Source organism: Cylas formicarius, unplaced genomic scaffold (genome assembly GCF_029955315.1).
Source record: "Cylas formicarius isolate icCylForm1 unplaced genomic scaffold, icCylForm1.1 PGA_scaffold_4__25_contigs__length_36172078, whole genome shotgun sequence".
Lineage (NCBI taxonomy): Eukaryota > Metazoa > Arthropoda > Insecta > Coleoptera > Brentidae > Cylas > Cylas formicarius.
Window position 1 is genome coordinate 34,157,507 of NW_026844334.1, and position 23,583 is coordinate 34,181,089.

Genomic DNA, 23,583 nt, shown 5'->3' on the forward strand with positions numbered 1-23,583 from the left:
TCTTACTTGTTTCTCAGAAATTCTAACTTAAGTCTCTCTGAAATTTCTCAGAAATTCTACCCTGTTTCTCAGAAATTTTAAGGTCTCTCAAAAATTCTGACTTATTCATTCAAATCAAATTAAAACCTGTATTCCTTTGTGGTCTTTCATTGCCTTCGTACAAACCAATTAATGTAAAAACAATAATATGGCATAAACTGTTTCTTAAGCATCTCATCTCATCTCATCTCATTTTCTATAGTGAGAATTCTATTAAGATTTCTAATATTCATGTATTTAGATTTCTTTAAGTTTTTGTTTATTCCAATCCATATCCTATACATCTACCGTTTTTGCGAAAGAGTTTTTAAGCTTGTCTGTAATTATAATGGTGTCATCAGCGAGCAGATGTTTAAAATATGCCCGTTTATGGCGACACCCTTCTGGCGCTCATTCATAGCTTCACTGAAAATTGACTCAATATCTTATCAAACGCCTTGTCAAAATCAACAAAGTAGACGTGAACGTATCGCATCTCTTCCTCCTTTCGTCTAATGGATAGCATGTAGAACTTCCGGATACAGAATTTTTAGACCAGCCTCCTCAGCAAAGCCAAGAACTAGTTGCACGATGTTGTCAATTTCTTAATATTTGATGATGTTTTTTTTATTTTTACGTTTGTTTGTTTAATCAAACCCTATATGACTTTAGAATTGAGTGATAAAACAACCACAAGCGTTTTCTTAGTAACAAAATAAAAGCATGAAAGCTCGAACATCTCCGAATTTTACCATTATAATCACAATACCATCAATTACAATGTAATGACAGTCCATATTGGTTAAACGCATTAATTCTATCAACATCATATTTTATCACTTCTAGCCATCTCCGTCGATTACGATTTATACTTTAGTGATGCCTCACGCAGCTCAGCCTCTCAAGTTATTCCATTTTATACCACTACAAGTTCGAGTCTAACCATCGCCATGTGGATCCAGTTCACTCAAAAAGATGAGAACGGCATATTCTTCACACTTTACAGCGTATCGTAAGTATTGGTTAATTAATCTTTGACATCTAATCACGATTTACCCCGTTTAGAAATAAACACGTACCAAGTGATAGAAGACCGTTGATACAAGCACATTCGAGCGGCGTTCAAGTCTCATTGTTCCCCGACATTCAAGACGTCTACCTCAGCTACAGAGATTACACCACAATCAACGACGCTCAATGGCATCACATCGCAATTGTCTGGGACGGCGATAATGGCGGAGAATTGAAGCTCATAACGGAAGGCCTGATCGCCAGCAAACTGGATGGTTATGGAAGCGGAAGAAAATTACCAGAATAGTAGGTTTCACTTATTCGTCAAACGGAAACTAACCAAAAACAAAATATTTCAAACTATTTACAAATCTTATGGATTCCACTTGTTTTGGTAATTGATGAATCGAATTTTCTGATGTTTCGCCAACAACATCCCAACATAATAATGAAACCAGACATCAGATGTTATCCAACAATCTTAACTGCGACTTGAGACCTTTCACCAATATGGGAATCAGTCATCCCAGACAATTTTCCGCATCCTTCAAATAGTATATAAACAGATACAGAATAAAAGTCCCACACGGTTTGTAAATATCATTAGAGTAACCTGTGACAATTTCTTTGAAAAAAAAAGTCTAATTTTTTACCAATTTTGCATATTCAGTTTCCATTTCTAGTTTCGGAGATATTGGTTTGGAAAGTTAAAAAAAGAAACAACAAAATGATTTTTTTTACTTCTTCTGTAAAATACCGAATTATACACCAATATAGAGTGCGGAAAGCGCCTCTTTACTACGTGAGATCGTTTCCCACTGATCTGAGTCACTTCGAAAATTTTCGAAATATAACTGCACGGGTTTGGGAGTAATCGGATGTTTTCGGAAATATAACCGCACGGTTGGAATATTGACGTTTGTCAATTCTGACGGTCATATAAGTAAACGTATTCGTGTTGTTTTGCGAAAATGTACCTAAAATGTAACGGTCGTAGAAAACGTATAGTATGCAACACGTTCGGTAAACTTTTATTAAACACTCGCTCCGCTGTGCTCCGCTTGTGTCAGATAAACTCGTGGGTCAAATGCCGTTTACCGCACTTGTTGCATAATATACTATTAAGTCACTAGTTTCTAAACACTCGCTCCGCTTATGCCAAATAAAATTGTGACTCAAATGCCGTATTGCCGCACCTGTTGCATAATATACTATTATGTGAAACGAGTATAGGCAATATTCATTACTCCACCATTGCTATCGAGAGCCCTGAAAAAAGTATAAGTTTTTCCAATTTTATTCGGGCATTATTACCGAAATACGTATCACCTATTTTGCCTTAACTTTTTAATAAGGAAAATTCGGAAAAAAAAAAGTTATTTTGACAGCACATTATCGATAAAGTTAGCAACAATACAACAATAACAATTGAATATTTGCTATAACATTTTAACCGAAAATCATTTGTTTTTTGTGTCATTTTGTTTGATATGTAGTTTTTTTTTCTCTTTCTGCCGGTCATTCTTTAAAAAAATAATTAAAAAAATAAATAGTGCTTTAAGACACTAATATAACAATATAATATATAATATAACATAATATAATATCAAATAATAATATTAATATTAATATTAATGACAATAATCTCTTTATTGCATACATATAATAAATAGTGTCGACAATAACAATATTTACAATTTTATTATCTTTGTATAAAACTCTTCCATCGTGTAGGATATTAACTAGAATGGAAAAAAAAATGGTTTTTCAAATTTTTATACTTTTAATGATTTCTTGGCGTCACATATTAATTAGTCTAAAGACTAATTACCTAACAATTACCTACCTCTTCGGTCCGGTCAGAACTGGATATAATGTTATCTAACTGTCCCAGAACCTTCTCTGCCATACTACTATGTTTGATAAATATCTGTTATGCTTGTATAGTCAGATATTTTCTGAAACACATTGAACTCGGAGTCTTATTATTAGACCTGAAATGTATTTCAAAATGTCCTGAAATAACTATGGCGTTATTTGCGAAGGCAGACCATTGTTCACACATTGTTCCATCATATTAACGGATGTTATCCATACAATGTTGCAGTGGATGGGTTACATTGGGTAAACCGCAGCCAGGAAACCTCAAGGCATACACCGAGTCAGGCTTCCAGGGACATTTAACCAAAGTACAAATCTGGTCGAGAGCTTTGGACATCACTACGGAAATTCAAAAGCAAGTACGAGACTGCCGAACGGAACCCGTGCTTTATAGAGGACTGATATTAACATGGGCCGGTTACGAAGACACTGTAGGTGGAGTCGAAAGGATTGTACCGTCACATTGCGGCCAACGAGTTTGTCCGCCGGGATACTCTGGCTCCAAATGTCAAGACCTGGAAGTGGATAAAATTCCTCCCAAAGTTGAATACTGTCCTGGTATGTTTAAATTTAATTTTAGTATACAAGGCGATGATTATAATTGTAATGAACGAAATGTACTAGAAAATGTGCGATTATACCGAAGACTGGATCATAAAAAATCGACTAAATTTTTATGAAACATATAACTATAAATTAATTCAGAATGACAATATGGAGAAAGTTTAAGTCCTTAAAATTACTGGGAACAGGTCTCTCATTTGCATTTTTGATTTTTTAGTACTGATCTGGTCTCAAATATTCATAAGATTCTTTGATTAAACTATTTCATTTTGGAATTTTGATACTTACAAACAACTCAATATCTGCGATTGAAATTGAAAGAAAACATAAAATCCTTGTTTTTTTCGTTTTTTACTCATAAAAAAAATTATATCAATACAATCACTAAAAGTAATTTTTAAAATAACATTGATTTAATCGTATTTTTGTCATTGTAAGTACTTAGTGCTTTTGTTTAGTAAACATTACCTTAATTACCTGCAGTGTTATGAGTTAAGTGTCAATAAATTAGATAATACCAACAAAAAAAACAAATCGTTTGTATACTCCAGTCAGATCAGTTACATCACGTATAGTGACGTAAGCAAAAATGATACGTATGTCTTAGCTATATTGCTACCATTTTTAGAAAAACAACTGACCACACTTTATCAACGCACACTTAATAGTTCAAAAAATAATCGTATTACTAAAGCACCGAGAGCTTTCTATTTTTAGAACAATGAGAATTGAAACATAATTAGTATTGCGTACTGTATAATAATAATAATAATAATAAGTAAGTATTAAATAAAATTAGTAGTCAGAATATTTTAAATATCTGAGAATATAATTAATCGTTTTGCGTTGTCTAAGTTTTTTTTATTATTATTTTCTACTTCAAGTACATGATTAATGCGTTCTCTCCGACTGGCCTCTGGTATTAATTCACATTGATTTCCAATTACATCATCTACAAGGGTGGAGATTTTTGAGATTATATTATTGCGTCTAACTTTGCCTTTTAATTCGGCCCATATCATTTCTATACATTTCAAATCGCATTGTTAAGGTACTCTTGGGGTATATTACCAGGTTTTTGTATGTCAAATGCTTTATGAAACACCCCATATAGGGTTACAACATAGAAATAATTTTTTCGTAGAAGAGGCATAGTCGCAACGCTTACAATATATAAGATCAAATTTTTAAAAAACCATACATCTCGGTTACCACGACCGCCTCCCTTGAAACATCCCATATTCATATTATTTATTATTAATTTTTAAGGTGATTTATGGATCATCACCAAGAATGGTTCAGCGCTCGTCGTTTGGGACGAACCACATTTCACTGACAATGTGGGCGTTAAAAGGGTCCAGGAAAAGAGCGGCCATAGACCGGGACAAACGTTGCTCTGGGGCATGTACCAGATCGCTTACGTCGCATCGGACGAAGCTGGAAATACGGCCACATGCACGTTTAGAGTTTCTGTTTTATCGGATTTCTGTCCCGAAATACCTGATCCGGTAGGAGGCTACCAAACCTGCAAGGATTGGGGAGCCGGTGGCCAATTTAAAGTGTGCGAAATCGATTGCAACCAAGGACTGAAATTCTCACAAGACATCCCCAAATTTTATACGTGCGGAGCTGAAGGTTTCTGGCGGCCTTCCAGCAGCCCCAATTTGCCAATGGTGTATCCTGCGTGTTCGAGTAAGTTAAGTAGGGAGTAGTGAGTTAAGTATACACAGCGAAACGCTATTTGTTAACCACAAAAAATTTATAGTAAAAACTTCAATTCTAAGATTTCGCGCTTTGGAATACTCTTTCCAAATATTGAACGTATGTTGCTTCCAACTGCTGGAAGTCAACTGGAAGTTATACTCAACCTCTACGAACCGAAACAACTCATCTCAACTCTATCAACCTATTCAGCCTTTATATTAAGCACTGATCTGCCCTAATTGTCTCAATCCTTCAGGATCCGTTGCTATGTTTATTCATCTACCCATCGCGTCTACAGTCTTCCCCTTGTATGATCACCTCGTTCCACTTTCCATCTTATGTCTAATGTTGTGTCCCGCAAATTTTCATTTCAGCTTCGATATTTCTCCCTCAAACATCTCTGGTTTTAGTTTTTTTTTCTAATATATGTGTTTGGTCTTTTACCCTTTAATTTTACGTCTAGATAAGTCTTTCCATCACTCTTTGAATTTTCATTATTTTGCTCACATGATCTTTGGCAAATATCTATATTTGTGTCCCATATGTGAGTAATAGGAGTACATATTGATTAAAAACTCTGGTCTTCAAGTGGAAATTTTTTATTCTTTAGTTAATAAGTCTGCATCACCTTTGATTTCTGCTGTTTAATTATCTTTATTCATTTTGAGTTACCTATTGCATGTTGCTTTATTCTCATTGTAGTGGTTTTTTGTGTGTGTTTTCAATTTTATTGTAATTCATTTTGAGTCCTGTGCTTTGGGGTGGCATATTTGGTTTTTCGATCATATTTATTGGTATTTATTCTGTTCCATCGTATATTTTAATAATAGTTGTTGCTCTGATATTAGTTCAGTAAGTATATCGTAATACATGTAATGTAATCTACCTTTATTTTAAGGCGTTTGTGACATGCATGCCAGGAAGAGTGGTATATGTTATTCGTTGCCTTTTTCAATAAGTGTTTTTATTGTTTGTAAGTGGTCGCTCATACTAAACCCTTTCCTGAAACCGGTTTATTATTTATATTAAATTGGTATCCGTTAATATTTTTCTGAGCAATTTGTATATGACATCAAGAAGTAAGATCAATATGTACTTTTTAAGTCTGTTTTATCCCCTTTTTATATAGAAATATTGTATACAGTCTTCCGAATCGATTGGTATTTCTCTTGTAATATTTGATTAAATAGTGTAGGGAGGGTATTGGTGACCAATTTTTCTCCATTTTTCAGCATTTTCACAGTCACTTAATTTTTTCTTGAAGCATTATTGCCCTATATGCCTTTTAAGGATTTCTTTATTTCTGATTTACCGGTTTCAAGTTGGAGCTCTGAGTTCACGTTTTTTGTTTTCCTTTTAAGTTTTTTAGATTTATTTTTTCCGGGGATCTGGTTTTGTGCAATATACTTGACTGTAGTAATTATTTTTAAAATAACGTCTTTAGTGTTCCTCTCTATTCTGTTTTGGTTTTTAATTTGGTTAATTTTCATTCTTCCTAGTGTGGTTTTTAGACATTAACATGTTTTATCTTAGATTTTCTAGTCTCTTTTTTTATTTCTTGTAATATGACTTCATTGTTCATTGTTGTCTTTTTCTAATGTTTCTTTCATTTTTTGTTCCATTACCGAAATTACCTATTTTAAATTATTTCTCGTTTAGTTTTCTACCTAGTTTGGCATTAAAATCGCCTGTGACTAATGTTAAGCGGATTAAACGAGAGGACTTTTATATTTTTCGAATTCAATTTTATCGATTGTTACGTGAGAATTTTTCTCATGATCAGTAAATATTAGTTTAACATCTTTTTACTATTTGTATTAGTTTTAACATCTGCCTAAAAGAAAGCTCTTTAATTATATCAAGGTCGTCATTAACTGGCTGTAACCTGTTAAACACGGTTACAGCAAACTAATAGTACATGTGCATATCATCTGCAAAGGGCTGAATTTTACAATAGTTACGAGATTTTAAAATATCAGATGTATAAATCAAAAATACAGCAACAAAATTGAACCCTGTGGTACCTGCTTATATATGGTTTAAGGTGGCTGATCTAAATGGCTGTAAGACTAAGACAAATCAACTCATCAGCAGTTGCAAAACACAATCACGAAACCGGATGTTAAATTTTATTGGATAAAACTAAATTTCGTGCTTTTCACCATTCTTCTACCAACGAAAAATAAGAGTCTATAGAAATCTATAAGCAATCTAACAATCTTAACGGCGACTCAGGTCTTTACCTGTCACCAATATGGGAATCAGTCATCCGAGATGGTGTTTATGATCCTCATATAGCTTCGCCCCCTCAAACAATATATACAGAGTAAAACGCGAGGCAGTTTCAGTTAAGCTCTGAAGAAGTCAACATGATGATTGGTTAAACGTTAGCAAGTTTGACTCAACAAAAACCGACGCAGGAGGAATCCAGAAGTGTTGTGAAAAGTATTTGGAATAGATAATGACTGATAATGAAGTTGCGCCAAGTCATCAAATTTATTTTATTTTAAATTTGCACACAAGAGCTTAGGATTAATGATTATGATTTAACCTTGGAGTAATCGAGTAACACAAACACACCATCCAATCCTGCAGTTTATTATGTTACTGAGAACTGATGCAAATGCATCAGCGGTATTATATACATCTATCTTCCCATGCACGTTCGGTATTATATTCAAATTGGATTTATTATTGGATTTATTTTATAAGTTATAGGTGCGAATTTTGTAATAGCTATGGATTAAACGAGAGGACTTTTATATTTTTCGAATTCAATTTTATCGATTGTTACGTGAGAATTTTTCTCATGATCAGTAAATATTAGTTTAACATTTTTTTACTATTTGTATTAGTTTTAACTTCTGCCTAAAAGAAAGCTGTTTAATTATATCCAGGTCGTCATTAACTGGCTGTAACCTGTTAAAGACGGTTACAGCATATCATCTGCAAAGGGCTGAATTTTACAATAGTTACGAGATTTTAAAATATCAGATGTATAAATCAAAAATACAGCAACAAAATTGAACCCTGTGGTACCTGCTTATATATGGTTTAAGGGGGCTGATCTAAATGGCTGTAAGACTAAGACAAATCAACTCATCAGCAGTTGCAAAACACTATCACGAAACCGGACGTTAAATTTTATTGGATAAAACTAAATTTCGTGCTTTTCACCATTCTTCTACCAACGAAAAATAAGAGTCTATAGAAATCTATAAGCAATCTAACAATCTTAACGGCGACTCAGGTCTTTACATGTCACCAATATGGGAATCAGTCATCCGAGATGGTGTTTATGATCCTCATATAGCTTCGCCCCCTCAAACAATATATACAGAGTAAAACGCGAGGCAGTTTTAGTTAAGCTCTGAAGAAGTCAACATGATGATTGGTTAAACGTTAGCAAGTTTGACTCAACAAAAACCGACGCAGGAGGAATCCAGAAGTGTTGTAAAAAGTATTTGAAATAGATAATGACTGATAATGAAGTTACGCCAAGTCATCAAATTTATTTTATTTTAAATTTGCACACAAGAGCTTAGGATTAATGGTTATGATTAAACCTTGGAGTAATCGAGTAACACAGACACACCATCCAATCCTGCAGTTTATTATGTTACTGAGAACTGATGCAAATGCATCAGCGGTATTATATACATCTATCTTCCCATCCACTTTCGGTATTATATTCAAATTGGAAATAGTAGATAATCTGTTTGTATAGAACTTTTTGGAAAATTTCAGACAGAAGTGGTAAAATATTAATGACTCTTAAATCAGAAAATTATTTAGGATTATTATTTTTGGGTAAATGAGTTTCCAAAGACATCTTCCATAAATATTGCCTTTATATAAGATGTACTAGACCGAATTAGCAAAAATATCAACGAAACTAAAAATAACTCTGAGCTATTTATAATTTTCAGTTGCCAAACCAGCTCAGAGAGTATTCAAAATCAACATGCTCTTCCCAAGTTCGGTCTTGTGCAACGAAGCCGGACAGGGAGTTTTAAGGCAACGAATACGAAACGCGGTCAACTCCCTCAATCGCGACTGGAACTTCTGTTCGTTCTCCATCGAGGGCACCAGAGAATGCAAAGAATTAAATATTGACGTCAAATGCGACCACAGATTGCAACGGCAAACGAGACAAGTCGACAACGAAGAAGATGGTGGAAAATATGTAGTAGACGTTAACGTTCCCGTTGAAAAGTAAGTAGATTTTCCACAGAATGGTACCCTACCCTAGTAGTTCCACGTTTGGTGTTTTAAATGTTGTCGCTGGTCGTGAACGCATGCATCGATTTAGTTCTAGTAATAGCGGTAGTTTAGTAGATTATCAGTAGAGCATGTTCTTTGTATTGTAGACAAACGAGACAAGGAAAGCAGTCCACCTCCGATACCTACAACATAGAAATCTCATTCCCAGCCTTAAAGTAAGCACTTCACTATCATTTTCGAGCACTTTGTATTTGCGTTGTCTCACGAAACAATATGATAAATGTTGTAACATATTGTCGTTGTTTGCAGCGACCCAGTAGTACATTTGAGTACCAATGACCGATCCACTGTGAAGAACCTTCTCGAAAAACTGATCTTGGAGGAGGACCAGTTTGATGTTAGAGATATACTGCCCAACACGGTACCCGATCCGTCATCCTTAACTCTTGAGTCAGATTACGCTTGTCCTGCAGGTCAAGTAGTCGTGGCACCCGACTGCGGTAGGTTCCTCCTCATTTGAGTGCTTAAAATTGTTGTATTGTTGTTGATCTAATATTTCAGTGCCATGCGCTGTCGGCAGTTTTTACAACACAACTTCGAAAACGTGCTTGCCCTGCCCACAAGGCTTTTACCAAAGCGAATCTGGCCAGTTGCAATGTATTCAGTGTCCAGTAATCGCTGGACGGTCGGGAGTTACTGTTGGAATTGGGGCTAGGAGTGCTGCTGATTGCAAAGGTAATTATGGGCGATGGAAACGATATTCCTAACAAGATTGCTTTCGAAAAATTGTTACTTTATATTTTTAAAAAAGCCGCTTTCGCGGTTTTTTGTCCTAGATGTGTTGTAATTACTTGTCTTTTATCCACTATAAAAGGTGAAGAGGAAACGTTGTTAAATTGAACCTAACCAAACATGAGAGAGAGTGTTAATTTAAAAATCAGTGTATTCATTATTACTAAAGTTATTTTAGTTTAATACATCCGTGTGTTCGTAAATTCACAATAGGTTATGGGCCAGAACCACGCAAGACGTTGGCTGGCGGAAGGTAGATCGAGAAAAATTTGAAAAAGTTTTTTTTTTTAACACGTGTATTAAACTTGTAAAGGCACAATGAATTCGTCGCCGGTGGTATTTCCACAATTAAATGCACAGAATTATAATAACTGGAGGTTTAGAGTTAAAGCATTTCCGGAGGATAAAACAGATTGAAGATACGTTGCAGAAAGAAGTATCAAATTTTGCTGAGGAAAAAGAGAAGACAAATTTTAAAATAAGGGATGCAAAGGCAAAATCAATCATAGTGCATTGTGTAAGTGACAAACACCTTGATATAATTAAAGATTCAACTACAGCGAAACATATGTTAAAAGCATTAGGAGATGTATTTCAGAGGAAAAGTGCATTTTCGAAGTTGACTTTAAAGAAGAAGTTGCTAACAATAAAATGTAAAAGGAACGAAAAATTAGAGGATCATTTTTTGAAATTTGACTCTGTAATAAGAGAATTAGAAAGTATTGGGTCTAAAATCAAAGAATCGGATAAGGTGTGCCACTTACTTTTGTCTCTTAATGAGGACTATGACCCTGTAATAACGGCGATTGAAACATTAAACCCAGATGTAACAATGGATTTTGTCAAATCGAGATTGTTGGATGAACAATTAAAAATTAAATCTAAAAATGGGAATAATAGTAGAAATGATAATGAAGTTACATTGAAAGCAAGCCAATATGTGTGTTATAAATGTGGCAAACAAGGTCACAAATTTTTTGAGTGTTTAGAGAATAGGCACAGAGATAGAGGTAGATTTGCTACAAATTACAGAGGTTCACGTCGAGGTAATCGTAGGTATAGTGCGAATGCAAAAACAAGTGAGCAGGCAAACGAAGTAAAGGAAAGTGATAAACAAGTCGCATTTATTGCATAAAATAGTATGAGCTTGAATCACAACATAAACAGTTTTGTTTTGGACTCTGGAGCTACTAAACATTTAGTGACAAGTGAACTGCAATACTATATGACAGATATACAAGATTTAAAGACAGAAATAAAAATAGGTACGGCCAAGAGTGGGGAGACGTTGGTTGCAGAGAAAAAGGGAACACTGAGTGATATTTGCCAAGGTAAAGAAATAAAATTAGAAGCTCTAATAGTTAATGGTATGTCGCATAACTTAATTTCTGAGTCAAAATTATTAAGAAAAGATTTTAAAATAATATTTGAAACTGATAAAACAGGTAGAAAACATGCCAAAATAATACATAACAATGTTACATTTTATTGTGAAAGTTTTAATAATTTATTTTTGATTGTTATAAATTTAAAAACTGAAAATTGCTATAAAGTAATAAATGATAATGCAGGAAATATTTGGCATAAGAGACTAGGACATTTAAATCGTTATGGTCTAAAACAGTTAAGTTTACCTTATAGTGATGAAATTTGTAGTAATTGTGTGGAAAGTAAAAGTACTAGAAAAACATTTAATCAATGTACTAGAAAAACTACTCAGATTGGTCAACTTATTCATACAGATATTGCAGGGCCAGTGGCAACTCCATCTTTAGAAGGTCATAGGTACTTTCAGGTTTTACTTGATGACTATTCACATTTTTTGGTAGTCAAATTGTTAAAATCTAAAGATGAGGCTGCTCAAAACGTTATTGATTTTATTAAGGTAATAAAAACACAACAGGATCAAAAAACACAAAAAATAAGATGTGATAATGGTGGTGAATTTTCTTCAAATTATTTCAAACAGTATTGCAGTATTGCAGTATTGAGATTGAGTATATGCTGCCATATAGCCCGCAACAGAACGGTAAGTCTGAGCGTATGAACCGAACTTTGTTAAATAAAGTAAGAACTAAATTTGCTGAAACAAATTTACCCAAAGAGTTATGGGGAGAGGCAATCTTATGTTCAGCATACGAGTTGAATCGGTCACCCACAAAAGCAAATGGTGGTGTTCCTCCCTCGACAAGATGGTATCAAAATAACAATTTATCAAAATTAAGAGTTTTCGGGAGTAAGGCATGGTCAGTTGTTTTACCAAAAGCGAATAAATTAGAGAAACGTGCAGAATTGTGCATCATGACTGGATATGGTTTAAATGGATACAGGCTTTGGGATTTTGAGTAAAATGAGATTACATATTCAAGAGACGTTACATTTGATGAAACTCAGACAAATTACAATCAGTTAATAGAAGAAGTCAAAGACAAAAAAATAGCGATGAAGAAAATAATAATAAGAGATGGAGAAAATTACAATAAAGGGACAGAAACAGACGAAAATGAAGTAGGTAGAATAAATGAATCAGAAGATGATAATGATGGAATAGAGTCAGAAAGTTTAAATGATAAAGACAGAAATGTAACAAAAACTGAGACATCAAGACATGGAAGAAAGATAAACACACCAAAACATCTTAGTGAGTATGAAATTTACTCAGCATATTGTTTGCTAACATCACAGAATGATCCAAAGAATTACGATGAGGCGATAAAAACAATTGAATGGAAGGAAGCTATAAAAAAGGAATTACACTCGCATGAAAAAATGCAAACCTGGACTAAAGTGAAATTACCAGATGGTAAAACACCCATACAGACAAAATGGGTATTTCGAACAAAAGAAGATGGCATAAAACAAGGCTAAAATAGGGGCTAGAGGTTTCCAAATTAAGGAGAAGCATTTTTTTGAACCAGTTTACGCTCCGTAGCACGTATGGCAACAATAAGAGTTTTATTTTCCATAGCATTACAGAAAGATTGGAAAATAAAACAGTTAGATATTCCTACAGCTTTCTTAAATGGAAAATTAGACACTGAGGTTTATGTATATCCACCTAAGGGTCTTCAAACAGAATCAACAGTTTTAAGATTAAATCGAGCTTTATATGGTCTCAAAGAGTCTCCAAAAGTTTGGAATGAAACTTTTAATAATTTTGCTGTTGAAAACAATTTTCAGAGATCAAGACATGATTGCTGCTTGTACTGTGGTAAAAATAACTGGATATTATTATATGTAGACGACATGTTAGTAGTGGGAAAGAATGAAAACATTGAAGAAACAATATTTTTACTAAAGAAACATTTTCAAGCAAAAGATATGGGAGAAGTCAAGAATTTCTTAGTGATGACAATAAACAGAAAGGAAGATCAAGGTAAACTAGAAATAAAGCAAACATAATTTATTGAAAAACTATTTGAAAATTTTAACATGAAAGGATGTAGTGGAAAATCTACACCTATGGAAAAAGGATTTCAATATAATGAAAATAGTGAGATAGTGAATGTTCCTTACAGGCAATTGATCAGAGGACTGATGTACTTGTCAACAACTACCAGACCTGATATAACATTTTCTGTTTCATATTTAAATAGATTTCGGGACAAGCCAACAAATGATACTTGGAACGCAGGAAAAAGAATATTACGTTATTTAAATACTACTAAATTTAAAGGATTAACTTTTGTGAAAAATGAATCAAGTAATCACAGAGTAAAATTAAAAGCTTTTTCAGATTCAGATTGGGCATCAGACAAACATGATGGGAAGAGTGTAAGTGGTTGCTTAATTGTACTTGGTAACAACCCTGTATGCTGGTTTTCAAAGAAACAGGGATGCGTTGCTCTTTCTACCTCCGAAGCGGAATTTGTTGCAGCGGCTGCTTGTGCTCAGGACCTAATGAATCTTAAAGGGTGTTAAATGATTTTAAGCTTAATATTCCCACACTGCTTTTTTGTGATAACAGAAGTTCAATATTATTGTCAAAAAGTAATGAGAATTCAAAAAGGGCTAAACACATAGATATAAAGAATCATTATTTAAAAGATTTAGTATTACACAAGAAAATATCTGTTGAATATGTACCAACTGAGGAAAATTTAGCAGACATGTTAACAAAACCTTTAAGCAAGGATTTATTTGTAAAATTTAGAGATAAGTGTAATATTGTATAACACTGCAAATGTTTAGTCTTGTAATCACGATTTTCATTTATCCAAACATTTTTGTAAAACTTCAAATCGAGGAGGAGTGTTGTGATTACTTGTCTTTTATCGACTGTAAAAGGTGAAGAGGAAACGTTGTTGAATTGAACCTAACCTAACGTGAGAGAGAGTGTTAATTTAAAAATCAGTGTATTCATTATTACTAAAGTTATTTTAGTTTAATACATCCGTGTGTTCGTAAATTCACAATAAGATGGACCTCTGCAACTTTCGCAAAATCGATGTAACTTAATTGTGCATGCACCCTGAATAAAGCGTATTTCACGTATCTCCGAACTTCAAAGTCACGGCAATCTTTGATAATTATAAAAATTTGTATACATGATAGCGATTTACGATTAGATTTTTCCAAGTATCTTGCGCACCTTGTGTGATAGACGAACCCTGAAATCTCTCTCTCTCCACAATTTACGATACTGCTTAATAGTATATTATGCAACAAGTGCGGTAAACGGCATTTGACTCACGAGTTTTTAATAAACGAGTGATTTTTTTTTGAGTTTTTGGGTACATTTTCGTAAAACAACACAAATACATTCACTGACATGACCGTCAGAATTGATAAAAGTCAAAATTCAAAGCGTGGGAAATATCTCCGAAAACATCCGATTGCTCCAAAATCCGTGCCGTGCGGTAAAATCCCAGAAATGTCCGAAATGGCTCGGATTCGTGGGAAACGAAACTGATGTGGTAAAGTGACGCTTCGCGCACGCTATATCGATGGGTAATTAGGTATTTTACAGACGGGAGTAGAAAAACCAAATTATCCCATGTTTTATAGTTTTTCATTTATGGCTAATAATTTACCCACGAAAACGGCAATTTTCAGTATCCTTTTTATTTTTTGAACACAACATACTGGGAAAGAACAACTTTCAGGGTCTTTTAGATTTTTATCCATAATTAAAAAACCCTATATATAATCGAAAAAATTCTGGAAATAAAAGTTATAGTACTAGATCTCTTGCTTCTGTGGGTTAAAGAATTTTGCCGATCAGGAAAATAGTTTTGGAGAATTTTTTTTTCTGGAAACCAAAATAACCCAAAAAAAAATTCAAAATTAAAAAAAATAACTTTGCGGTTTTGATAACGCCAAACTTTTCGAATTTAGGTGTGGGTCGCGACTTCTACCTCTCTGCCAAATCTGAAGTTGGTAGCTGCAAACTTGAAGCATTTATTACGTTTCTTAATATTACACAGAATACCGTAAAAACCTTAGATACAAAAGTTTTAGCTGTCTATATGGGTTATATGGGCCTTGTAAAAGAAACTGACACCTGAATGACAGCTTTCTAGTTATAGTTTATTAAGGGAGTCCAATTGTCAATTTTTTGCAAATTACCAACGCACCCTGTACATTTAAAAAAAAATCAACATCAAGGTTTTTGTTCCGGATCTTACACTTCTTTTGGTTCAAGATTTTTGTTCGATCTTGTACAGAGTTTTGGTTAGAGTTTTGGAGTAATAAATTTTTTTTCGACACCCTGAAAATGCGGTTTTTAAATTTTTTAAAATATTTCCCGACCCGCCAGCTCCATATGTGTGTAAAATTTCAATTCGATTGCTTCAAATTTCGGAAACTTATCATGTTTCACAGCAATTTCCAAAAAACAGTCTTAAACCGAAAAAAAGATGCACGCCGTGAATTGAACGGAACCATTTTCTATTGACTTCTGTGTCTTGCAGACTTTTTAAAAGGAGCCAAATCTTAATGCCGTAAGTCGAACCGTTCGAACGTTATCGCAGTTTAATGCCCAGTCTACAGAGAAACGGAGAACGGACGGACAAAAATTTTAAAAATTTTTTTTTCGATGCTGATCATTTCTGTACCAATAGGGGGCCCCCTGGGATCTACCGTTACTGAGATATAATTTTCGTTGCGTATACTTTCGAAAAATTCCATTTTGATAACATGGATTTTGACGTAGCACTGATGTCAGAAGACGACGTCATATAGCGTAGTTGAATTTGAATAGCGTAATATTAAGATACGACCGAAGCTTCTCGCCATAGATATCATGACACTAAACCACGATAGTTTGTAGTCTCTACTGATTTCCTTTTTGATTGGCGTGAGTGTGACTTTCTCTCATTCTTTTGTGTCTCATATTTTGTGTCGTCATGGATTTTAACACTCTTCAGGCCTTATTTTCTCGTATGTTACCCATACCCTTTTCTATTTTCTCGCTAGTTTTCTGCCGGGCTTCGTTTTTAGCCTTGAGCAGTACTTGTTATGTATTCTTCCATTTTTCCCGCATTCCTGTAATCCGCTGTCAGATTTTGAATTTAACCTTTTAGAACCCTCTTAGTATTTTACTTTTTCCTACAATGTGTCGTTCGACAATTTTATTTCCCTTTTTTTTTGTGCAAGTTTCGTACGTATCACGCCGTATTAATGACGGCTAGTGGTGCTGCTAGCTTTAGTTGATACAGAAAACGAATAGAGTCATGGTCAAGACTTTGTAAGTTGTATTAAATGACTCTCGAATTCTGTATCTCCGTGTGGGGTTCGATCTTTGTGCCTCAGATAAACCTAAATAGTATTTTAGCCATTAGCACTCTACGCCTCTTATGCATGGTGTAAGAGACTCAATGTTTCCTAGACTTCCTTTTAGAAGCTGCGTGTGGAATAATAGTATACAAGTTCATCGAAATAAATTCTTAATTTAAAATTTGATCACAAACAAAACAAAACTACGGATAAACCCTCGAATTATAAAATAAACGGCCTACCTTATGTGCACTCTAGTGTAAGACCCCCGAGGCCTCTCGGATTTTCTTTCTCCACACCATGTCCATTGCAGCAATGTAGTGGGGGTTACTAATCGCAAACACGCGAAAACTATGCGCGGTAATTCGGCCAAACAAAACCCGAGGGCTCATATTATCGCGGTGAAATGACACGCGTTTTTTACCATAAAGTATATAAAAAATTAAATTAAAATAAAAATTGATAAATGTATTCGATTAACCCCGAATCATAAAGAAATCAATATATAGAAAACCCAGGTAATGAATTAATATTTAGTGTCAATATACAAAATAAATAACCAAAACTGAACATACCGCCCACCAAATACAACGGTATTTCAAAAAACAACAAAAAAAAGAAAATAAACAAAATATGCTAATATTAAAGTTTATCAATTGTGATTAATTGGCCGGCAGAGGACATACCTTAATAACCGGTCGTTTGATTAAACCGTTTTGGGTTCTGACAGTGACTACTCGTGGAACACCGTCAGCACCAGGGTGAATGGAATCAATCCATCCCAGTCTCCACTGGAGGGGAGGTAAATTATCCTCCTTCAGTACAACTAGAGTACCCGGCGTGATAAGAGTAGTATCTTTATCCCATTTAGCTCTCTGTTGTAAAGAATGAAGATATTCCATATGCCATCTTTTCCAAAATGATTGATGCATTTTGGTCAGTAACTGCCACCAATCAAGTCTATTCATAGGAACACAAGTGAGGTCGTGATCGGGAATAGCTGATAAAGGAGCTAAGGAGAGAAAATGACCTGGTGTTAAACTGGATAGATCGTTGGGATCACTACTCATAGCGCAAAGTGGTCTAGAGTTGAGTACGGCCTCAACTTGAGTGAGAACTGTGTAAAATTCTTCATAGGTAAGTAATTGTTCCCCTATGATTTTAGTAATGTGGGTTTTGAAGCTTTTAATGCCAGCTTCGTGTAACCCACCAAAGTGAGGCGCTGAAGGAGGGAAAAATTGCCACTCGATTAATTCCTCAGCGGCTGCTTTAGCCATGCAATCTGCTAAGTATCGAGCTGCACCAACGTAGTTGGTACCGTTATCACTGTGCAGTTTGGAGCATCTACCACGTCGACTGATGAAGCGACGCAATGACGCAAGAAAGGCAGAAGTGGATAGGTCTGATACCAGTTCCAAATGCAGGCACTTTGTAGAACAACACACAAAGAGAGATAGATAAGCCTTTTGAGTACGGCAACCTCTATGTCTTGACATCAGTATCTGAAAAGGGCCACCGAAATCCAAAGAAGTACATTGAAAGGGCTTGGCTTGGGTAATGCGGAAACTAGGCAAATCGCCCATTTTTGGTTCTATTACCTGAGGATGTGTTCGAAAGCAGCGGAAACACTTATGGACAATACGTTTTATAGCTCCTTTAGCACCCAAAATCCAAAACCGTTGAGATATAAAATAGCGCAAGGCCTGCTGTCCACAGTGAAGGTATCTTTTATGAAAATCCTCTATTATAAGATCAGTCAACCTATGTTTGTTGGGAAGCAAAACGGGATGCTTCTGATCGTAATCAAGTTGAGAGTGAGTAAGGCGTCCGCCTACCCTGAGAAGTCCTTGTTCATCGATGAAAGGAGCAAGCTTTCTTAACGGCTTGGAACAAACACTCTTGTTCGAAAGATTGGAAATGTCTTCATAAAAGGCTTCTGCTTGTACTTGCTTCACAATGCGGAGAAGACTCTGAAATAACTCGTACTCCGTGAAAGGACCCTTTTTAACCACTGAAACCACTTTAAAACGAATGCCAAGAAAACGACGCCAATAAGTAATAAGGCGAAGTATTTTCTGTAAGCATGAATACCTATTCAAAATATCACCAACAGGATTATAGCCTTTTATTACCGTGAGAATGGTCGCTCTTTCTTCTGGTAGTGGTTCGTCCAATTCACCAAGTTCGTGTTTGGGCCACTCTTCGGAGGGACGCGACAACCAAGCTGGTCCCGCCCACCATAAGGGACAGTCAACTAAATCAGACGGAAGGACAGGGCGACTCGCAAGGTCAGCTGGATTGTCTTCTGATTTGATGTGAAACCAACGTTCAGGTGCTACATTGTCTTGAATCTGACTCACCCTGTTTGAGACGAAAGTGCGCCAACGACAGGGCGGTGACCTTATCCAACCTAGGACTATAGTCGAGTCAGACCAAGCATAAATATTTTGTACGTCGGGAATGTTGTAGACATTTAAGGCATATTTAAGCAATTTGGAAGCCATTAATGCAGCACTTAATTCCAATTTAGGAAGACTCAATCTCTTCAATGGAGATACTTTACTCTTAGCATAGAGGAGATAAGTAGAAATTTGGCCATCTGGAGACACGAGGCGAGAATAGATACAACTTCCATAACCTAGCTCTGAAGCATCCCCAAAAGCATGGAATTCTAAACTAACATACTTTGAAATAAAACAATAACGGGGTATTTCTAATGCTGACAGACTTGGCAATTCATTTTTGTAGTCGGTCCACCTTTGGGCAATATCTGCGGGCACTTCACTGTCCCAGTCGATACCTCTCGCCCATAAAGATTGCATTAGCTGCTTAACTAATAGAGTTATGGGACAAAGTAATCCAATTGGATCAAAAATTCTGGAAATTTCAGAAAGTATAGATCTCTTAGTACATGTCGAGTTGAGAAATTGTATGTCGTATGAGAAGATATCCTTCTCTGGAGACCATCTGAGACCCAAAACCTTCAAGTAAGGATCGGATTTAGTGTCAAGTGCGAGAGGTTTCTGTAGAATATCTGAAGGTATAGTAGCTAAGAAGTCAACACAATTGCTAGACCATTTTCTAAGGAAAAAACAACCCTCATCCAATAGAGCAATAAGTTGTTGTTTGATATCCACAGCATCCTCTAAAGATTTACAAGATACACATATATCATCAACATACACTTGGGACGCTAAAATTGCTGCGGCCCTAGGAAATCTATCTCTACCCTCGGTGGCTAATTGTAAAAGACATCTCAGAGCAAGGAAAGGAGCTGAATTTAATCCGTAGGTTACGGTTTTTAGGCGAAAATCTTGAACAGGTTCTCGAGGGGAGAATCTCCATAAAATACGTTGGTAGTCTTGGTGGCTGTCATTAACAAGTATTTGTCGATACATCATTGTGATATCGGCAGTAAATGCTACAGGAAACCTTCGAAAACTTAACAGAATACTTACAATTTCATTTTGTAGTTTGGGACCAATCAACAAAGTGTCATTCAACGATCGATCCCGCGGACTGCAAGATGCGTCAAAGACTACGCGCAATGCAGTAGTCGTACTATTTGAATTAGTAACCCCATGGTGAGGGATGTAGAAGTGGCGCTGGGCAACGTCAGAGACAGGAGCAGACACGGGTTCCATATGATCCAGCTCTAAGTATTCCTTCATAAATTTGGAATATATCTCAAATAATGGAGGATCCTTAAGAAGACGGCGCTCTAAGCTATAAAACCTTTTTAGGGCTATGGAGCGTGAGTCAGAAAATAATGGCTCACCACTGGAAAACGGTAGAGTAACGATAAAACGTCCTTCAGGAGTTCGAGAATGAGTCTCGTTAAAAGAAATTTCAGCGGGATCGTCAAGGGTTAATGAAGACTTGCTACTTGGAACTTCCTCCATTTCCCAAAACATTTGAAGAGTTTTATTAATATCCCGGTTTTCTTCCAATAGTGTGCAACAGGAATATGAGGACTTGCTTTTTATACGATCAATTTTACCCATCACTACCCAGCCAAATAATGTATTGAATGCGACAGGTTCCAACTCTTTACCGCACACCTTCTCAGGCAACAAAATTAAAGGGAATAACTCGCACCCGATGAGAGCATCTATAGGTCCAGGAGTATTGTAGGTGTCATCAGAAACGACTAAATTCTCCATATGTGACCAGTTCTCGCGACTGAAAGATACAGAAGGCATGTAGGAGCAAATCTGCGGTAAAACGATACATTCTATGGGAAAAGAAGGTGTGTTCTTACCCACCGGGCGGACCGTACAACAAGTAACACCATTCGACGATACAGATGTCATATTACCTAACCCATTAATTGGAATGTTCAAACGAGAGCGGGAAAGTCGTAATTTCTTAAAGCATCTTTCGGATATAAAATTGCCTTGGCTTCCACTGTCCAGTAGTACTCTAACTGTGTGGGAATAACCTTGGCTGTCCAGAAAATCCACTTTTGCAGTCGCAAGGAGCGTAAATGCACTATTAGAATTTATGGAAGTGGTGCCACAATGTGGTTGATCTACGGAAGAGTCATTAGCACTGGGCAAAACATCGTCATTAGGTGGACTACGTTCATTACCATGTGCCGACTAGAAATGTAGTAAAGAATGATGGCGTTTCGTACAAGAAGAACAGGTCTTATTAGAACTGCATTTCGAAAATTTGTGAAACGAACTCAAACAATTCACACACAAACGGTTGCGTTTAACTAGTAAATAGCGCTCATGAGGAGTCTTACTTAAAAAGACGGAGCAGTTTATAATGGAATGCTGGGTCCTACAGATACCACAATTCAATGTAGGAACGTTATTAGAAGGAGTATTAGTAAAAAATGCTTTGGAGTGATCACCATTATTCCTAGAACCTGACTTATGTTGACGGTTACTGGCAAAAGACTTACTATTATAAATGGTTCCGGCATTTTTTGATTTATTTTCTTCCTGAGTATAGGTCAACGTATCTAAAACCTTACACCTGTTATTCAGAAATAATTTCAACTGCGCAAAAGTGGGTATATCAAATTTTGCGTGCTCCATTTCAAATCGCTGTAAGGTATCAGAATCGATTTTCATTAAGAGTAAATTAAAAAGCAAAAAATCCCATTCCGCAGTAGGAAAGTTCAATAATTTTAATGCCTCCACATTTTCACAAAACTTATCAACAACATTACGCAGTGCTTGATTCGATGGATTTGAAATTTTGGAAATGTTCATTATTTCATTGAAGTAATGAGTCGATAAAAGCCGTTTATTGTCGTATCTTTTTATTAAAGTATCGTAGGCTACTGCGTAATTGTCATCAGTTATAGGAATATTTCTCAATAAACTGAGCGGTTCTCCGGTTACGAGAGTAAGCAGTAATTGAAATTTTTGTGAAGCGGAAAAGTTCATATTATGCACCGAACTCCTGTATAAATCAAAAAATGTCGGTCACTGTTTTAAATTGCCTGAGAAAACAGGTATATCTAAACGGGCAAGATTAAAATTTAGGTAAGGCGGCAAATTATGGCTCTGGCCTGGTGGCGAAGGTGGTACCATCATGGATATTTCAGATTTTATACAAAGTTCACTATAAATGCTTTTAATTGAAAAGTATTGATCATCAACTTCCGCTCGAATTAGCTCCTGCTGCTCAAGCATTACATCCGTTACTCTTTTATCAGAAATTATGTCCAAATGCAACCTATCAAACTCATTATATGTTGATTCTAACGCCGAATATCGTATTTTAAAATCATTAATTTTAGCTGGGTTCTGTGTAGCAGCAGTAGCTAAATCGTAGATTTCTTTCAATCTTTGTATAAAAACGCTTCTTCTATTTACTTTTGAATCTGCCATGGTTTAAAAATATTTTTAGAAATTTTCTATATCATAAAAAAATGGCAAGAAAGAAGAAATTAAATTCAATTATATTAAAATATGCGAACAACCTCGTAAAATCCACCAAAACCACAATTGATAACAAAAAACAATCAAAATATCGTACACAAAATCAAGACCGCAAAAAACTCTAAACGATTTAAATTCTTTACCTGTTTTCCGATACTTCGTCAAATTTATTCAAGGTCGTCTTATTTAAACGCCTTTATAGTGAATGAAATCAAAATTATTTTTACCAATTTAGTATTAGAAAATGAATTTAGAAAAGACAAAATAATTTTATTTTTGAATTACTGATTCTTTAAAAATCCGGGCTCGAAGACCATATGTAAGAGACTCAATGTTTCCTAGACTTCCTTTTAGAAGCCGCGTGTGGAATAATAGTATACAAGTTCATCGAAATAAATTCTTGATTTAAAATTTGATCACAAACAAAACAAAACTACGGATAAACCCTCGAATTATAAAATAAACGGCCTACCTTATGTGCACTCTAGTGTAAGACCCCCGAGGCCTCTCGGATTTTCTTTCTCCACACCATGTCCATTGCAGCAATGTAGTGGGGGTTACTAATCGCAAACACGCGAAAACTATGCGCGGTAATTCGGCCAAACAAAACCCGAGGGCTCATATTATCGCGGTGAAATGACACGCGTTTTTTACCATAAAGTATATAAAAAATTAAATTAAAATAAAAATTGATAAATGTATTCGATTAACCCCGAATCATAAAGAAATCAATATATAGAAAACCCAGGTAATGAATTAATATTTAGTGTCA

General features: G+C 35.4%; 2 protein-coding genes across 3 annotated transcripts in view; one reads left to right on the forward strand and one right to left on the reverse strand.

Annotated features, from left to right (window-relative positions):
- Positions 1-23,583, forward strand: part of LOC132701561 (sushi, von Willebrand factor type A, EGF and pentraxin domain-containing protein 1) — a 106,744-nt gene that overhangs the window by 68,777 nt on the left and 14,384 nt on the right. Inside the window, exons 15-22 of one of the 2 annotated variants that reach the window (XM_060669604.1) lie at positions 865-1,030; positions 1,084-1,335; positions 3,137-3,468; positions 4,744-5,166; positions 9,108-9,393; positions 9,549-9,617; positions 9,712-9,902; positions 9,964-10,137. In XM_060669604.1, the coding sequence (XP_060525587.1) occupies positions 865-1,030; positions 1,084-1,335; positions 3,137-3,468; positions 4,744-5,166; positions 9,108-9,393; positions 9,549-9,617; positions 9,712-9,902; positions 9,964-10,137 (1,893 nt within the window). The remainder of the gene's footprint in view (positions 1-864; positions 1,031-1,083; positions 1,336-3,136; positions 3,469-4,743; positions 5,167-9,107; positions 9,394-9,548; positions 9,618-9,711; positions 9,903-9,963; positions 10,138-23,583) is intronic. The other variant, XM_060669605.1, reaches the window with a different exon arrangement.
- On the reverse strand, positions 17,051-22,760 carry LOC132700786 (uncharacterized). The gene is made up of 3 exons (XM_060668320.1): positions 22,458-22,760; positions 19,044-21,512; positions 17,051-18,986 (listed from the first exon to the last, which is right to left on the reverse strand). Exons 1-3 carry the CDS (start codon positions 22,758-22,760, stop codon positions 17,574-17,576), a joined length of 4,185 nt encoding a protein of 1,394 aa, XP_060524303.1. The 3' UTR covers positions 17,051-17,573.

Excerpts from the sequence above, each read along its gene's own strand:
- LOC132700786 (XM_060668320.1), bottom strand. The coding sequence starts at position 22,760 with ATGGCAGATTCAAAAGTAAATAGAAGAAGCGTTTTTATACAAAGATTG. Across the intron at positions 21,513-22,457 it reads AATCTGAAATATCCATGATG|TCGGCACATGGTAATGAACG; the intron begins GTACCACCTTCG and ends CTACATTTCTAG. Across the intron at positions 18,987-19,043 it reads AAAGAGCGACCATTCTCACG|AAAATACTTCGCCTTATTAC; the intron begins GTAATAAAAGGC and ends TCATGCTTACAG.